The sequence below is a fragment of the Gorilla gorilla genome, chromosome 1 (genome assembly GCF_029281585.2).
Source record: "Gorilla gorilla gorilla isolate KB3781 chromosome 1, NHGRI_mGorGor1-v2.1_pri, whole genome shotgun sequence".
Lineage (NCBI taxonomy): Eukaryota > Metazoa > Chordata > Mammalia > Primates > Hominidae > Gorilla > Gorilla gorilla.
In genome coordinates, this window is record NC_073224.2 from 184,753,581 (window position 1) to 184,771,679 (window position 18,099).

Below are 18,099 nucleotides of genomic sequence, written 5' to 3' on the forward strand. Positions count from 1 at the left end.
AGGCGGGCGGTGGCGACGATGGAGGAGCCTTCCTCGCCTCTGCCTGGCTGCACGGCAGCCCTTTCACCTTAGGCACGCTCCGCGGCGCGGCCCCTCCCTCCGCTCCTTCGTTTAAAACAAACAGAATACGCCGCCGCCAACCCTAGCCTGCCAACGGCGAGCACGGTCGCCTCCCGTGCCGCTTCCGGGAGCGGAGGCGCGGCCCCGCGGCCCGGGGAGGAGGAGGCGGAGGGGGAGGAGGCCAACATGGCGGCGCGCAGGGCTGGGCCGGGCCGCAGCCGCGCTTGAGCGCCACACCGCACTAGCTCGGCTCGCAAGACCCAAGCCCGCACCCAGCCTGGCCCGGCGGCTGCGGAGCACCCGGGGCAGGAACGCAGGGGCCAACCTGGGCGCGGAGGCGGCGCGGAGGGTGCGCCGCGCGGCCCGCCAGGCCCGGGACCCGTAGCTTCGCCGTGCGCTGGCCGGGGCGGCCCGGAGGCCCAAGCCATGGAATCGGAGGAGGAGCAGCACATGACCACGCTGCTGTGCATGGGCTTCTCGGACCCCGCCACCATCCGCAAGGCCCTGCGCCTGGCCAAGAACGACATCAACGAGGCCGTGGCGCTGCTCACCAACGAGCGGCCGGGCCTCGACTACGGCGGCTACGAGCCCATGGACAGCGGCGGTGGCCCCAGTCCCGGGCCCGGCGGGGGCCCGCGGGGCGACGGCGGAGGTGACGGCGGCGGCGGCCCCTCCCGCGGCGGGAGCACCGGAGGCGGGGGCGGCTTCGACCCCCCGCCCGCCTACCACGAGGTGGTGGACGCGGAGGTGAGGAGGGGCAACCCCAGACCTCTGTGGGAAGCCGCTGGACTGGAGTTCCTGGGAGGGGACACACCCCGCTGGGCTTGGTGTGGGGAGAGGGCATTCGACTGGGGCTTTAGTGGGGGCGGGGCGGAGAGAGAGAGAAGCCCCAGGCTCCAGTTGGGAACCGAAGTCACTTGATTGGGGGTAAGTGGGGAGAGGGACCCTTAGGAGAGGCGTGTGAAAGGGAATTAGGGATGCGGAGCGGAGCTGTGGGTTGGGGTGAGGAGGGGTCCCTTAGGCTTCCGGCTATGCACACCGACGATGGGGAGGAGGCTCTAGGGCTATCATCCGAGATGGGAGGACAGACACTTGAGCATATAGTGGGAAGGATGCGTGCAGTAGGGGGTCGGAAAGGGGTACTAGTGCACTAGGCTAGGTCGGAGATTTTGTGGCAGGAGGTTTCAGTGAAGGATTGGCGGAGGCACCAGGCTCAGAGTCAGAAAAAGCGGTGTGGGCCGGCCAGAGTAGTGGTCTTTGACGGGATCACAGGAAAACTGTTGGGGTTAGGAGTGAGGTTGGGGTTTTAGCCAAGGGTCGGAAAGAGGGGGCATTGAGTAGGATTTAAAATGAAGAGGGAAGGGGCCGCGGCTAGGAATGAGGACTTGAATAAAGTCTGGGTTGTGAGCACTGGACTTGAATAAGATCAGGTATGAGAGCAGTGGGGATTGCACTGAGAGGGCAGAGGTGGGAGGCCTGGGCAGGGGTGGGAGCTGAGGAGGGTCTAGGCAGGGATGGGGACTGGAATTGGAAGATAGAGCTGGCACCAGGTCTGGGTAAAGAGGGAGTACTGGTCATCGATAAGGTCATAAATGAGAGAAAACTAGACCGGGGAAAGAGATGGTAGTCATACTGAGGGTGCTATGCAGAGGGGCGCGGAACAGGGTGGGAGCGCAGTGGGGGTGGAGGAGGAGTCTTGAGGCTAATGGCTTTGATCAGAGACCTCAAGTCTAGGTGGAGAAGACTATGCCTGTTTAGTTTGGGGTGTGAGCAAGGAACATGGGGGAAGAAAACGGACTCTTCTGCAATAAAGAAAAAAGATCGACCAGAAGCAGCAGTGCTTTTGAATAATTACTTTGCAGAAACATAGTAGCTCATGGAAGGAATTTTGGTCAGATTCGTTGGGTAGTTCATTTCAGGGGCCAGTAGAGCAGCTTGGCCTGACCACAGAAAAGCACAGATCTCAAATTATTGGGATTGCGTTATTAGGTAGAGATACGAATTTGGTTCGTTCTTAATGAAGAATTAAGCTTAGTGAAGCTAAGCCTTTTGAAACACTTTTTCCTGAGCAGTGTTATATCCTTTTAATTGTATGCTTTTGCAACAGTTCCTCGGGCTGAAGTAGCTTGAACAAGAAGGTGGCACTTGAACAGGTTTCTGCACAAGATTTCTTTGGCTTCCACACTTAGACACAGTTGCTAGATTGCCCTCTGTAACCCACTAACTTAGCTGTATCGTTGACTAGTACATGGAAATAAAGATTGTTACTATTCCTAGTTTGGGAATTTTTTTAAATTCCCATATAATTGAGTAACCATACTTAAGTCACTTTAAGAAATCAGCTTCTCATTGGCAGTTCCTATCACTCCTCCCTCGTTCCTTCTAGTTTTTGACCCAGTTTTGAAATCAAGAAGAAAGCCGTTGCTTTTTCAGAAGGTGTTTGTATAACTCTGCAAAGCTCAGTGTATCCTCATTATGTGAGAAATGTGATTCTTTTTTTCTTTTGTCATACCTTTTAATTTCCTGTGATTGGAAAATCAATTTAAATTACAATGCTTGGTGCATTCATGTTAACATTAGCGCTAACCTTAGCTTACTGCCAGTACATGTAAGTACAAAGAATTGGGAGTGGCTTCTTACGTGAATGGCAGGCTAAGGAGTTTGGTTTGCGGTAAATTAAAATCCATAAAATCTCCATCTTTTGGAAGCAGTGCATCAAGTCCTCATTTCTCCTAGACCTGTGGATTTGGTCTAGGAGGGAAGCTGCACCGTTTACTTTTGAGAGTTCAAGAGGAGCTGGTGACTGAGGCTGCTTTACCCACGAAGCGTATTGGCAGAGGTTGGCAGGCTGAGACTTTCCTGACACACAGGAGCCTTTTGGAAACATTTAACGCAGAATGTGCCTCTGTGGTTTAATAATCTTAATGCATGCCACCTATGGAACTTCTTGGTCATCCTTGGTGTACACAGTGGGAAACTGAGGCTCTTGATCTTGGGAAATAGGGAAAGGTAATAAATATTATCCAGCATCTACAGGGTGTCAGGCCCTGTCTTAGGTGCGTTATACAGTTTATTTAACCCTTGGTGAGAGTTAATGTAGGCTTTTTAGGGATATGATTATGTAGTGGGTGGCAGGGGCTGAATTTGAACCCAGGTCTCTTTGACTTCAAAGCCAGTGTGCTTTTCACTCTGCTCAACTCATGGTTTTAGGATTAAATTTGTTTGGTAACAGTATGGATAGTAAGGAAAAATAATGAGGGAAAGACAGATTTTAAGGCTACTGTGCAATGATGTGGTGAGCACCAACCATTAGGAATCGAATAATGGGTAGAATATAAGGTGAATCAGATTTTTTAAAAAGAAGCATACTTTAGAAATTAATAATTAGTGCAGCTCCCTTGTTTAACAGATGCAGCCTTTCGGGCCCCAAAGGGGAAGTGGCTTGTCCCCACAGAGTCAGTTAATAGAAGAGGTGGGGCTAGTACTCAGGCCCTTTTGCTCGAAGTCCTGCACTCTTTCGGGCTCTCTTTCAAAGGAAAAAGGAATGGGACACAGTAATGGGTTAAAGGGAAGGAAGAAGAGTGAAAAAACTGGGTGAAGATTGTCAGCTATTATATAGTTAATCCTTTTTATTTCTAAAAACTGAGTACCTTATTTTAAATTATATACATTTGTATTTGCTGCACAGGACATTTCAGTGTCATTGTCTTCTTTAAAAATGGGAAAGACAGAATAAAATCTAATTGATTAGAAAAGAAAGAAATGACTTAAGTTTTTTTATATTTGTAGTTTGGGGATAGCAATGGTTTTCTCTTAATGCCTTCCTGTCCCAGGGGCAGGGAGTAGAGTATTGAACAGAACATGGTGTTTACATTCTAGTGGGTCTTAGTCCAAGCCTCTCATTTTACAAGAAAAGACTGCCCAAGGTCATGTAGCTAGTTAGGTAAATCAGTTTGAGGCCCTGCTGTAATTAGGGTTTGGTTTAAAAATTAATATTTGAACAGTGAAAGCTGTTAACTTCCGGTTCAGTAGAAGCAAGGAGAATGCAGATAAAAAAGACCCAGATATCTAGCAAAACACACAACTGCATAGAAAGCCACGTTGTTAATATCCTCCAATTAAGTAAAGATAGTGTTTTGCAGAAGAGATGTGTTTGGTTCTCACTAGTATTGTTGGATGTAAATGTTCTTGGTCTCTGGGTCTGGAAGGGACTTTGAGAAGCTGTCCAGTTTTGATTTTGAATAGCATTACTTCAAAATCAGTCCACGGCACATAAGAGTCTGTTCTATTATTAAAGAGAGTGAGCTCTCACAGCTGCTCTAAATAACTTATTCTGATTTTTAACCACCCCCGTCAGAATTCTTCACTCTTTACTGCATGGCTAATGTAAACTCCTCTGGCCTGCAAAGTGCGTACCAATTGGTTCTGTTCTCTACACAACAGGAAGAGTTGGGCCTTTGTAATCTCTCCAGGGGATCAGTAGAAATCTGAACCAGGTATCCTGTGCATCTCACAGAACTTAACAATTATGAAATGTACCTTATCCATAAGGAATACCATCAAACATTAATACTATAATGAATACCTTATTCATTAAGTTTGTCTTTAGAAAATACTAAAATGGAAGTTTTTGGAAGGAGATTTCATATTAACTGAGGAAATACCTTTCTTAGCTGTCTAGTGCTGTTAATTAATATTCCCAGAAGTGACATTTAATACTGTGATCTGATAAACATTGTGAACTCCTTGTTTTGTTCCTGTTTTAATGTGGATGTTCTTTCTGGAGGTATTGTTTTGTCAGAAGTACTTTCAAGATTTCATTGCTTTTTTGTTTTTTAAGTTTAGAGCCCGAAAGTTGGTCCTGCTGTTAATATATCTAAGTCACATAAAAATAAAAAGCATATTAATTTGTAGTTCCTTAACTTACCTCATTCCTATCTCTCTTGTTCCCCTTTGGTAGTAAGTGGTAATTATAAATGGATTAAAATTATAATACTGTCAATGTGTATAATTAAGGTTTATGGTAAAATTCATGTTATTCTTTTCCTAAAATACAACAATCCTAGTATGAGTGTGGAGTAAATATCAAATGAGTAGCTTTTAGTTAACTGTTAGTGATTTGGATACATGACCTGTGGTTTATGAATTACTGTGATTTGGTAAATTAAAAAAAAAAAAGGCCCTTTAAAGGCTTTAGAGTAAAAAAATGAAATAATTTCCCAAATCAGTTGAAAGTAGATGAAATAAAAATAGGGAATTAAAGATGAATCAGCATGGCCTAATTTTTAAATAAGAATTTCTTTCTGATCCAGTATATGTATATATATCTCCTTTGGGAATTAGGTCTGTGAGTTAATCTAATGGTTGGAGTCTCACCTTGTAATTACCTGCCCATTCACTTTTAGAATGAATGTAATTTGGCATGAAGAGAGTACCTTTTGTGTGTCTGTGAGTGTGGTTTTAGTGAAATCATAGTAGGTTGTGACAGCTTTATACAGCATAATAATGTTGTTAGCTTAAATTTTGAAAACAATTTCAATGTTAGAAAAGCAAATGTTGTAATGTTTTAGCAATTTGAGGAAAAGGTTTCAACGTTAATAGAAAAATATGTCCATATGCTTAAGTATTTTTATACTTACTGCCTACAGTATCATATACCATTTACTTGATCTGAGTGTGAAGGAGGGCGTTTTTTTACTTTTAATAAGAAAATGTTAAAAAAGATTTAGTAGAATCTGAAATCTGGAGTTCAGTTTTCCTGGAAATTTTCCTTATATGGAACCAGAGAGAGAAATAAGAAGTAAACACATAAGATGGAACCATTTCAGAACACCTTCATACATGCATTAAAGCTCATGCACTCCACTCACTAAGTGCTCTAAGTGCACTAAAGCTCATGCATTTCTTTCATTTGTGTTTAAACTTAACAAAAAATACAGTTCAAACAAGTTTCAATATTAGGTTTCCTATCAAATTAGAATGGTTTTATGGCAATCTAAACACAAGGTGATGAGCTCTTAGAGACAGGCTCATTTGACAATAGTGAGAAGTGACAGTAGCAGCTTAGTGGTCAAGGAGGGAACAGGAAAGCTTTAAAAGCCGACTCAACCAAATCACACTAGCCGATTTGTGTAGGGTGATTTGAAACAGCTTTATGTGTTTCATGGCTCTGAGAGGATAACTGTGTTTTCAATGATGTCACAGTCAAGAAGAGGTTCCAGTGTGGTCTGCTTAAGAAGGGTCAGGAATGTTTAATGTATTTTAGAAAGGTTTTCCTTTAAAAAAAAAAAAAAAGAAGAAGTTGGACGGATAAAGAAGTAGGCTTCAGACACCTGGAAAATTCAGATGTGAGGACATTTCAGTCATGATACTAGATTGCAGAGGTACGACTAAGAGAGTTGTGCTTCATTTTCAAAAGAGTAAATGTTTTTTTCCTCCCTTTTTTTTCTAGGGAGTTTTACTTCCTTTTTTAAGCTTGTATTTTTCATTTTCTTTATCATAGGAATTTTTATTGTTTAGTGTTGTCACATTTTTCAGTCACAGCTGACATAAAAATTTTCGTTAAGCTCATATTGATAGTAGGTGACATTATTGGTTATTTTTTTTTTTTTTTTTTTTTTTTTTTGAGATGGAGTTTTGCTCTTTCGCCCAGGCTGGAGTGCAGTGGTATGATCTTGGCTCACTGCAACGTCCGCCTTCCAGTTTCAAGTGATTCTTCTGCCTCAGCCTCCCAAGTAGCTGGGATTACAGGCGCCTGCCACCACGCTCTGCTAATTTTTGTATTTTTAGTAGAAATGGGGTTTCACCATGTTGGCCAGGCTGGTCTCGAACTCCTGACCTCGTGATCCGCCTGCCTCGGCCTCCCAAAGTGCTGGGATTACAGCCGTGAACCATCGTGCCCAGCGCTGTTTTTTGTTTTGTTTTATTATTTTGAGACAGAGTATAGTTTTGTCACCCAGGCTGGTGTGCAGTGGTGCGATCTCAGCTCACTGCAACCTCCGCCTCCCAGGTTCAAGTGATTCTCCTGCCTCAACCTCCCAAGTAGCTGGGATTACAGGCATGCACCAACCACGTCCGGCTAATTTTCATATTTTCAGTAGAGACAGGGTTTCACCATGTTGGCCAGGCTGGTCTCGAACTTCTGGCCTCAAGTGATCCGCCAACCTCAGCCTCCCAAAGTGCTGGGATTACAGGTGTGAGCCTCCGCACCTGGCCAACATTATTGTTTTGGTCGATAATCTCTGTGGTGAGTTTTGGCAAAGTATTTTATAACCATTTTGTTTTTATAGTATGTTTACAGGGTCACTTGTTTGTCTGCTAGTGAGAAACCTGGCTCCCACCATTGGTAGCTTCCATTTTTTATTTCTCTGTGTGTGTTATGTGTGAGAAGTAGAATCCACTGTTTTAGAGGTGATTACCTTAAGCTGGTTAATGGAATATATAACCGTAGATTTGATGTTTTCATTTTCTCTGAAGAGCTAACACAAGTAAGTTTAAATTTTATTCTTACAATCTTTCCAGAAATTAAAATGCTTCAGCCATGATGCAGCAGTCTGTGGAATCTTTTAAAGGGCTGAGTTGAAGATGTGATTGTTCTCTTAAAAAATAAATAATATTTTAGGTACTCACCAGGGCTTCCCACTTCTAAAGATAAACACTAACAAGTAGTTGTTCCAGTGCACAATTTGCTTTCCTATAGCATCAAGCCAGTTATTTGTATTGCAAAATTCATTTGACATTATTTATTATACTTTCACTTAAGTTTATATCAAGAATATTTTATAAAACCATTACTTACTAAGCAACACGATACAGTTGTCCCTTGATAGCCATAGGGGGCTGGTTCCAGGATACCACCCCACCATGCTCAAGTCCCTAGTGTTTCCATCTAACCTACACACATCTTCCCGTATACTTTAAGTCATCCCTAGATTACTCATAATACCTAATACAATGGAAATGCTGTGTATGCAGTTGTTACATAATATTGTTTCTTGTTTGTATTTTTTATTGTTGTATTCTTATTTTTAATTTTTTCTTCAAATAATTTTGATTTGCAGTTGGTTGAATCTGCAAATATGGAACCCATGGATACAGAGAGCCAGCTGTACTTAACTCCTGTATCAGTAGGTTTCCAAAATTATTTCTGAAATTAAAATCTTTGTAAGAAAGACTTGTTGGTCAGAAATTCAAATCCAAGACTTTTCAGTTTCTGCTTCATGTGCTGTTAAAACCCAGCTTTTCATAAACAGTTCAGCATTTCCTTTTTTTTTTTTCCCTTTCCATTTCTCCTATATTGTCAATTTTGGTTGAACATTAATTGCTTTTTGAGAACTATAGTTGGTAATCTATAGTGTGAAGCATTTTGGTAACAATTTTATTATTTTGTTTTGGCTTTTGAGACAGGGTCTCACTCTGTCACCCAGACTGCAATGCAGCGAGGCAATTTCGGCTGATTGTAGCCTCTGCCTCCTAGGCTGAAGTGATTCTCCCCACCGCAGACTCTCAAGTAGCTGGGACCACAGGTGTGTGCCAGTTTTTGTATTCTTTTTTGTAGATCAGGGGTTTCGCCATGTTGCGCAGGCTGGTCTCGAACTCCTCAGCTCAGGCGATCTGCCTGCCTCAGCCTCCTCAAGTGCTGAGATTACAGGTGTGAGCCAGTCACCATGCCCGGCCTTGGTAGCAATTTAAGATGTATTTCAGATCCTAGAAAATATGAAGGTACTCTGTGAATAGCAACACTATTATTAATTGTCTGTGTTATTCTAAACTCTTTGCTCTCTTTTTTATGGAATAGCCTATTCTTATCCTAAATATTTTTCATGCCCCTTCCCTCTGTCCTCACTGTTACTACTCTGGTTTTGGCTCATGCCCCCCCGACCTTTTTTTTTTTTTTTTTTACTGTTTTTCTCTGCCATTCACTGGCACAAGAAATGATTTCTCTAAAATATAAGTTTTAATTGTGGAATAATCTTGGTAAAATGGTTTTGTGGTTCCTCATCTCGTATAGGTAAAACCTAAACTCCTTTTCTTTCAAGGTCTCCAGACTTACCTATCTGGTCTTATCTCCTGCCTTCCTGTTCTAAGCTCTTTTGCAGTTTAGCTGCTATTTTCCCATTCTTATTCCTACTCCCTGATATCTCTTCTGCCTGTCTAACACTAAGTCGTTCTTCAAGGTTAGCTCAATTGCCACTTCTCTGTACGGAACACTTACTTGTCTTACACCACTACATTCTCCCACTGCATTTTGCATGTACACCAAGTAAAACATTTCAGTTAAAAAATTTTCTGTGTTTGCATGTGTGTGTTGATAATTCCCATTAGGCATTGAGCAGGACTATTTTTATCTCTGTGTCCTTAGTACTCCTGGCTCACAATAATATTTAATTGGATAGAGAGATGACTCAGTGGTTGGATGCAAAGAATATCTTAAATGAAATGAAATAAAACGTCTCATGGTATTTGAAAGAGTATTCAGCCCAGGATTTGGGAGACTGTACCTTTCTGTTCAGGGTTCTGTTTCTTGCTATTGTTTGGCAAGTCAGTTTTCCTTTCTGAAACTCCATTTTCTCCTCTATAAAATGGGCATCATCTTAGACTAGATCTAAAATGCTTCATTTTTTCATTCATTGACTCCTTTAAGAAATTAAGAGCTATGGGGCCTCTCATGTATACATGTAAATATGCATACTTAATTTTGAAAATAAGCTTGTGCTAAAATATTAATATTGTTATTTTGGGGTGATGGGGCTATACTCTCCCTATTTTTCTGTGTTTTAGAATTTTTGCTTCATGAGTTTTTAAAAAGTATATAAACTTTATTAAAGCTAAAAGCAAACCAAACTGTGTTTAAATGAGAGTAGTTAAAAAGATTAAAGTTTTGCGTAATTCTTAGGAAAATTTTGCAGACTCTAAAATTATTCAAAAACTTTGCTAATGAGGAAAATGAAATATAAAAAAGATTTAATTTGCTTTTTATCTAATTGAAATATGGAAAAAAGTATACTGCTTCCTAGCACATCATTGGGAGCTATTTTTTTAAATCTAGAATTCACATTTGAGTATTATGTTATATAGTTATTTCTAGCTTTAAGAAAACTGGCTCAGAAGATGCAATTCAGCAGGACTTTTCGAATTTGAGTCACAGTTTAAGCTTTCATGGAGTTTCTATTTAGTTGCCTTTCCTGCCCCTTCTGTTCTTTTCTGCATGCTCCCCTTGTCCTGCCCCCATATCTCACAGCATTTTGCCTTGCTAATTGTTTTTATGACATTGTTGTATATGACTCCAGTGTGTATTTTGATTGACCTTTAGATTATCTGCCAGCTTTTGAAGACTCTCAAAGTTCTCTGGTGACTATATTTTGAAAACAGCTGTGTTTAGAGCCCCTTTTTTGGCCAAAGGGATGGAATGGAAACACACACTTGGCTGACATGGCCTTCCCTGGTGATCTCTGTTCCTGTGACCTGTAGCAGTATTACTCATTGTGGGGCCATTGGTAGTTGCACTCACAATCTCATCTGTTACTTAACTTTCTTTCTGTCATTTGTATACTTTAATGAACTCTCATGTCTGCACATTTTTAAGAAGGTGGGACTGCTATTTCTGTTGTTTTTATTAAGTAGAAAATAAAGAGTTCTCAGAATAAAAACTAGATTTAAATTAAATAATGGTTTAGATCAAATTCAAATGGTAAGAATAGGCATTATACTGAAAATGTCAGAGCAGCAAAACAGCCATGACCCAGTTTAACAAAATAACCATTCAGTAAGTTTTTATTGAGAATTTATTGTGTGCTAGGCACTGAGCTAGATGTTAGAAATAAATACAATGGTGAACAAATCAGACATATTTCTTCTCTGTTATAATTTCAAGGCTGGTTGATTTCTTATGCCACAAGTCTAATAAATCTTAATATTCTATTTCAGAAGCTAGAGAGAGGTCTTGAAGAGTTGTGGGTTAAATATGAAAGCTTAAATCTGTGTATCAACAGCATTTGTATAGTGCCTCTAGGATTTTTTGTGATGTAATTTGATCCATAGTGGCATCCATTGCCAAGAAACCAAATGATATTTTTTTCAAGCAGTATTTCTTTAGTGTCATGGAATATACAGAATGTGTATTTATTTGCCTGTTAGATGTTTAATATTAGTAGATTGATGATTCTCTCAACTAGTATCTTTTTAAAGTGATGTTAATTATTTTAATGAAATGGCATTATTTTTTATCCTAAAAGCGTAAGTATATCAGTTTTTCCCAAAAAGAGAAATTGCTTTAGGAACTGGTCTTATTTTAGGCTAAAAATCTCTTAATGATTGTTGATAATAAAAAAAAAATTACTTTAGAGAAATGTTGGTAATTTTAGAAAGACTTAAGGTGGAAATAGCAGTAACTCTGTAAATAAAAACCTGTCCGACATCAATAACATGAGGATTGCTTAGTTTATTATAAGTATTTTGCTTTTGTGGTCAGTTTTATATTGGAATGAACTGTGCTAAAACTTGGAAAATGTTAATGATTTTTCTTTTAGTAATACACTTCTCATGATGTCTACCTCATTTTGAAATATTTTGGTGAGTTAGAGTAGCAGCAGATCATCCTATAATTCTCTAGTTAACAGCTAAAATATTTTATGTGCACACACATGTATGTAATGTATTTGATTTTGAGAAAATGTTAGGTGTCTATTGAGCAGCCAGACTCTCTGTGTTGAATTATGTCAGCCAAAAATATATGATTTATACCATTAAAACAATTGGTTCATGATATATGTGCAGATATACTGACACCTTTAGAGAATAACAAGCAAGTTCTGTTTGCTTTCTAATACTTTGAGCTTTTTATGGTTGAAGTATAGAACATGCCTGTGGTAGAGGAATTTTAAGCATCTATTAAGGAGGATCAAAGATTAGAAATGATGCAGTTACCTTGTATTCTCCCAGTCCATAGTGATTGTAATATGGGAGAGGAATATTAAGACTACTTAGCAAGATATAATTCATAAAACAGCACAATTATCTGTAGAACTGACAATATTTCCTGCATTTCCCTCTCCTTATTCCAGTAAGCAGAACTAGCAGTTGAAACTTTAAGGATTAAAATTGATTATTTGTTTCAGAGCTGGGACCATGGAGATCTGGTGGTGGTAAGTCTTGTCAGCTTAGGGAAGAGGACCTTGACTCTTGGCTCAGCAGAGTCAGAAAAGGAACCCAGCCTTCTGCCTCTTGAGATGTCTTTTGTTTACTTTACCATAGTGTTCTTCTGACCTGAGGAAGTCTTTGACTGTAGGTTATCTTTAATATATCCTTCCTCATAAACTTTCTCTATTTAATCATCACATTTCCTTTGTTAGATATACACTAGTGTCTCCCCTATCTGTGGGGGATGGATTCCGAGAACCCCAGAGGATGCGGAAAACCACAGATAGTACTGAACCCTGTATATGTTGTGTTTTCCTATATATACATACCTGTGATAAAGTTTAATGTATAAATTGGGCACAGTAAGAAATTAACAACAGGAACTAATAAATAGAACAATTACAGTATACGGTAGTAAAAGTTTATGAATGTGATCTCTCTCACTTAAAATGTCTTACTGTACTCACACTCAAAAGTGTTGATTCTATAGTTTATCTTGCTTTATCATTAGGTACTTTTTAACATTGGTTATTCGTAAGTTTATAAAGATGGTGGGAGTTGAGGAAAGGAAGATGGAGCAATTGCTATCACTTGTGAAGGTGCTGTGGTCTCTCGACTAGCATCCTTGTACAAGTGATCCCCTGCCTGAGTCTATCCACAGTTGCTCATGGTATTGAATATTTTAAAAATAAGCTTTAAGAGTCGGTATACAGGCCGGGTGTGGTGGCTCACGCCTGTAATCACAGCACTTTGGGAGGCCAAGGCAGGTGGATCACCTGAGGTCAGGAGTTTGAGACCAGCCTGATCAACAGGGTGAAACCCCGTCTCTACTGAAAATACAAAAATTAGCTGGGTGTGGTAATGGGCGCCTGTAGTCCCAGCTATTCAGGAGGCTGAGGCAGGAGAATTGCTTGAACCTGGGAGGCGGAGTTTGCAGTGAGCCGAGATCGCACCACTGCACTGCAACTTGGGTGACAGAGTGAGACTCCATCTCAAAAAAAAAAAGAAAGAAAGAAAAAGTCGGTATACAAATCGCTTGAAACAGTATACCACCTAATTTAATAATTTTCTGTTTCAGATGTGTATTGTTTAGTTTCTTAAAATAGCCTTTTCGTTCTGTGTGTATCAAACACGGTAATGATGGCAGATATCAACTAGGATGTATTATATACTTGCAGGTTTGAAGTTAAACATTTTGAAATATACCTTGGAATGGTGTAAATATACTGAAAATATAACACTTGCCTTAGGTTATATATTTTAATGAATACAAAAATAAAGCATGGTGAATATTGATGCGCTCTTAGAGGATACTTAAAAAGGAGATCAGTTTTTAAATTTGCTAGATCCTCTTATGACTCCTTGCCTGTGCACGTGCATTTTCTCCTGCCTGGCATGCCCTCCTCTCTCACCTCTTGCCATAGTGGGCTATTCCATAGCACTGTGTGTGTGGTATCAATTTGATCCTTGCACTTGATCCTTTCACTACAAAATAGATTTAACACAGCCTTGCATTGCAGTTGGCAGAGATAGGGTAGGAACATCCTCCTTCCTTAAGTCAAGCAAGTCCCAAGAGACTCCGAATGCTAACATACCACCTGTACTGTTAATCACTCTTGCTAATGGTTTTCTGTTAGAACTTGATGCCTTCCATTATACCTCATCTCGTTCTTTCTTCCCTTCCTCCTAGTTAAACGTCCCTTCTTGAGTTTGAATAGAAACCTTTTCGTACCTCTGTCATAGCATTTATCTCATTGCATTGGCATTGTTCCTTTGTCACCATATTAAATTGAGTCTTTTTTTTTTTTTTTTTTTTTTTTTGAGATGGAGTCTTGCTCTGTCACCCAGGCTAGAGTGCAGTAGCGTGATCTCGGCTCATTGCAACCTCTGCCTTCCGGGTTCAGGCGATTCCCCTGCCTCAGCCTCCCGAGTAGCTGGGATTACAGGCGCCTGCCACTGCGCCCAGCTAATTTTTGTATTTTTAGTAGAGATGGGGTTTCACCATCTTGGCCAGGCTGATCTCAAACTCCTGACCTCGTGATCCACCTGCCTTGGCCTCCCAAAGTGCTGGGATTACAGGCATGAGCCACTGCGCCCGGCCTAAATTGAGTCTTTTGAAAGCAGGGTCTGGTTTTCTGTATTTCCTGGAAAGTTCCGGGAAACACTTCACACAGGAGATACTAAACTGAATCAAAGAATCTGATATGGAATATATTTATTTGCATCACCATTTTGGAACACATTTCCCCCATTCATGCTTCTCAAATAGTCTCTTAAATCTACTTTTGCCTAAAATACCCTACACCATAGCTTGAAAATAGCATAAATTTTTCTGTAGTCTTTTGGCAGATTTCTGTCATAGTGTTTACCTTGTATTACAGTTGGTGGGAAGGAACATTTTTTGAGCTATTGCTGGTGTCTTTATAATGTATACAATTTTGGATATAACACATTAAATTTGAACTTTGGTATTCTGTACCACTTCCTTTGCTTTATGTTTTTTCTTTAGCTCACATAGAAAAATATTGCACACAAGAAAGAACATAGTGGATGCTAAAAGAAACAAACCCTTTTTAAGCCTTTATTAGGACTGTTTGCCAGTCTGTTTTTATGTAGTTTTGTTACATCACTTAGGTGAGCTCTACGTTGGTAAGGAGAAGATTTGCAGAGAATGTCATTTCTGGAGGGGAAAGAGAGAAAAGAGAAAACATGTCACAGTATAATTAAAGCAGAAAACTGACTTTTAGTGTTGTTTTTGTTTCAGATTGTCACATTTATTTATTTCTATAATAATGATTAATGATGACACTGTTAATCCAAGTGAGTTTATTTTGAAGTAAAGCTATTGAGACACTGTTTATTTTTTCTCCTTTCTCCTCCCAAAATTAAAAAAAAGTATGTGGAGTGGGAGTAGGAGGAGGAAAGAAACAGTAGTATGGTAACTATTTGTTCAATGCTAAGCAATCTATTGAATGTCTTTGGCTCTCTTCTGGCTTCTGAGAACTAAGATACAGCCCCTGCTTTTAAGGGGTTCATAAGCTATTCCAGTGGTTCTAAAGAGCTGCTAGGGATGGCCAACATCAGATCAGAGTCACTTGGATTGCTTTTTCAGCATAGCTTATCCCCATAAGGACCTCCAACTATCCTAGGAACTTCTGACAGAGTAGGGAATGTTGTGGAAAAGTACTTAGTAAAATATTAGAGAATGGTCTGCTACAAATTTAAACTGGGTATAATTTGATTTGATACTTGATAAAGTTTGGAAACCTCTGTGTCCCCACCCACATCTCATCTTGAATTATACTCCCATAATTCCCACGTCCATGTGTTGTGCGAGGGACCCAGTGGGAGATAATTGAATCATGGGGGCACTTATCCCCATATTGTTCTCGTGGTGGTGAATAAGTCTCACGAGATCTGATGGTTTTATCAGGAGTTTCCGCTTTTGCATCTTCCTCATTCTCTCTTTGCCTGCTGCCGTCCATGTAAGACATGACTTGCTCCTCCTTGCCTTCTGCCATGATTGTAAGGCTTCCCCAGCCACGTGGAACTGTAAGTCCAATTAAACCTCCTTCTTTTGCAAATTGTCCAGTCTTGGGTATGTCTCTATCAGTGGCATGAAAATGGACTAATACAATACTAGATATATTTTTTCCAAGTTTTTATGTTGAACAATTTATAGTCTACAGAAATCAAAAGAACAATACAGTGAACACTTGTATACCCTTCACCTTGATTCATTATTTGCAAACATTTTGTCACATTTGCTTTAGCTTCTCTGTCTGTCTCTCACACACACACACACACGCACACACACACTTTTTCTGAACCATTTGAAAAATAAGTTGCAAATGTCAAGACATCTGACTCCTAAATACTTCAGTGTGAATCTCCTAAGGACAAAGACATTCTACAGAACTGCAGTACCATTATCCTACCAAAGGAATTTAACATTAATACGTTAATATTGTCTATTATTTAGTTCATATTCAAATTCTCCACTTATACTGCAATATCCTCTATAGGCTTTTATAAAAATTGTAATCTAGGATTGAATCAAAAAGTATGCATTGCATCTGTTAATCATGTTTTTTGTTTGTTTGTTTGTTTTTTTGTTTTTTGTTTTTTTTTTGGAAACAGAGTCTCGCTCTGTCACCCAAGCTAAAGTGCAGTGGCGCAATCTTGGCTCACTGCAACCTCCACCTTCCGGGTTCAAGTGATTCTCGTGCCTGAGCCTCCCAAGTAGCTGGGATTACAGGTGCCCGCCACCATGCCTGACTAATTTTTGTATTTTTAATAGAGACAGGATTTTGCCTGTTGGCCAAGCTGGTCCCAAACTCCTGGCCTCAAGTGATCTGCCCGCTTTGGCCTCTCAAAGTGCCAGGATTACAGGTGTGAGCCACCATGCCCGTCCTGGTTATCATGTTCTTTTAAGCCAGATTCTAGAATGGTATTTTCATCTTTTTATACTGACACTTGTGAAATGTCTAATTCAGATCTCTTATGTTTAAAAGATTTTGTGATTGAATCATTTTAAATACCCAAGGATGTTTTATTATTTATTAAGGAAAACCAAACAAAAATACTTGCCTTCTTTCATTACATAATTTGTTCCCCATTAGTAAGACTGCATTTGTCAACAACCTATATTTTCACCTGTAGTAGAATTTTAGCATTTTTAGAGCCAGAAGAGATCTTGGATCTGTAGGTAAATATTTTCATTTTATAGATGAAACTGAGGTATGGAGATATCAAGTCTTAACCAACCAGGGATGATTTGTCATCCCACTCCGGAGGCATTACACATGTATGGAGATGTTTTAGTGTTGTCACAACTAGAGAGGTGCTACTGGCCAGGGATGCTGATAAACATCTTACAGTGCACAGAACAGAATTGTCTAGCCCAAATTGTCAGTAGAACCAAGGTTAAGAAACCCTGTCTAAAACCACACAGCTTATGGTGGGACTTAAAACCATGTTACTTGACTTTCAATTCTGTGTTCTTTCTACACACAAAAACGGAAATGCCTTGTTCTCTTTCCCTTTCATTCTCTCTGCCTTCATCCTCCATTTCCATTAAGACAAATTAGAACATACTGCTTGAGAGAACATGGAGTATCTTTCTAAAATGAGAAATATAGGCTGGGGATGGTGGCACACGCCTGTAATCCCAGCACGTTGGAAGGCCAAGGTAGGAGGATTGCTTGAAGTGAGGTATTTGAGACCAGCCTGGGCAACATAGTGAGATCCTGTCTTTAAAAAAAAATTATTTTTAATATTTTTTAAAAAAAGAAAAAAAGAAATATAAATGTGCTTTCAGTGGGGTTTTATTCCTGTAGTAAAAATTTGTGCAGAATGACTTTTTAAGAGCAGTTTAGATAACCATAATTGTTCTTCACTTTTCATTATATGAGGTTTGAGTTAAGAAACACTTTCTCATACATTATCTTATTTGGTACTCACAGAAACCCTTCGTAGTTATAATGAACAAAGCAAATAGCATTTGCTTTTCACAAGTGAGAAAATAAAAGTTCCCAGAAAATAACATCCCATCTAATTGTGGTCAGGTAAGGTATTAGTCAAAGTTATGTGGAGATAGATTTCAGTTGAACAGGCAAAACAGGAACAGGTAATCTCAAAATGTCCTAAGCACCTGGTCACTAAATATATTTAGGCAGAGGTTCTGGGATATTGTTGGGGATGTTGTACAAGTGATTTAGGTATGGAATAGACATTGGAGATACAATAGGGAATTAGATAGAGCTCCATTGAGTAACACACTCTTATTAGGGAGCCAAACTTTAAACAGGTGAAGTTTACTACAGCTCAGTATTTGATGTTATGAAGGTAGTGCTTTAAATGTGCCATGCTTTTTCTTTCGTGCCTGAACACACATACAAT

At 39.9% G+C, this 18,099-nt stretch overlaps 1 protein-coding gene across 2 annotated transcripts in view; it reads left to right on the plus strand.

Annotated features, from left to right (window-relative positions):
* Positions 1–18,099, plus strand: part of USP24 (ubiquitin specific peptidase 24) — a 148,372-nt gene continuing 130,273 nt past the window's right edge. For both annotated transcript variants that reach the window (XM_004025861.5, XM_055359172.2), the window contains exon 1: positions 1–807. In XM_004025861.5, the coding sequence (XP_004025910.2) occupies positions 487–807 (321 nt within the window). In that variant the 5' untranslated portion in view covers positions 1–486. The remainder of the gene's footprint in view (positions 808–18,099) is intronic.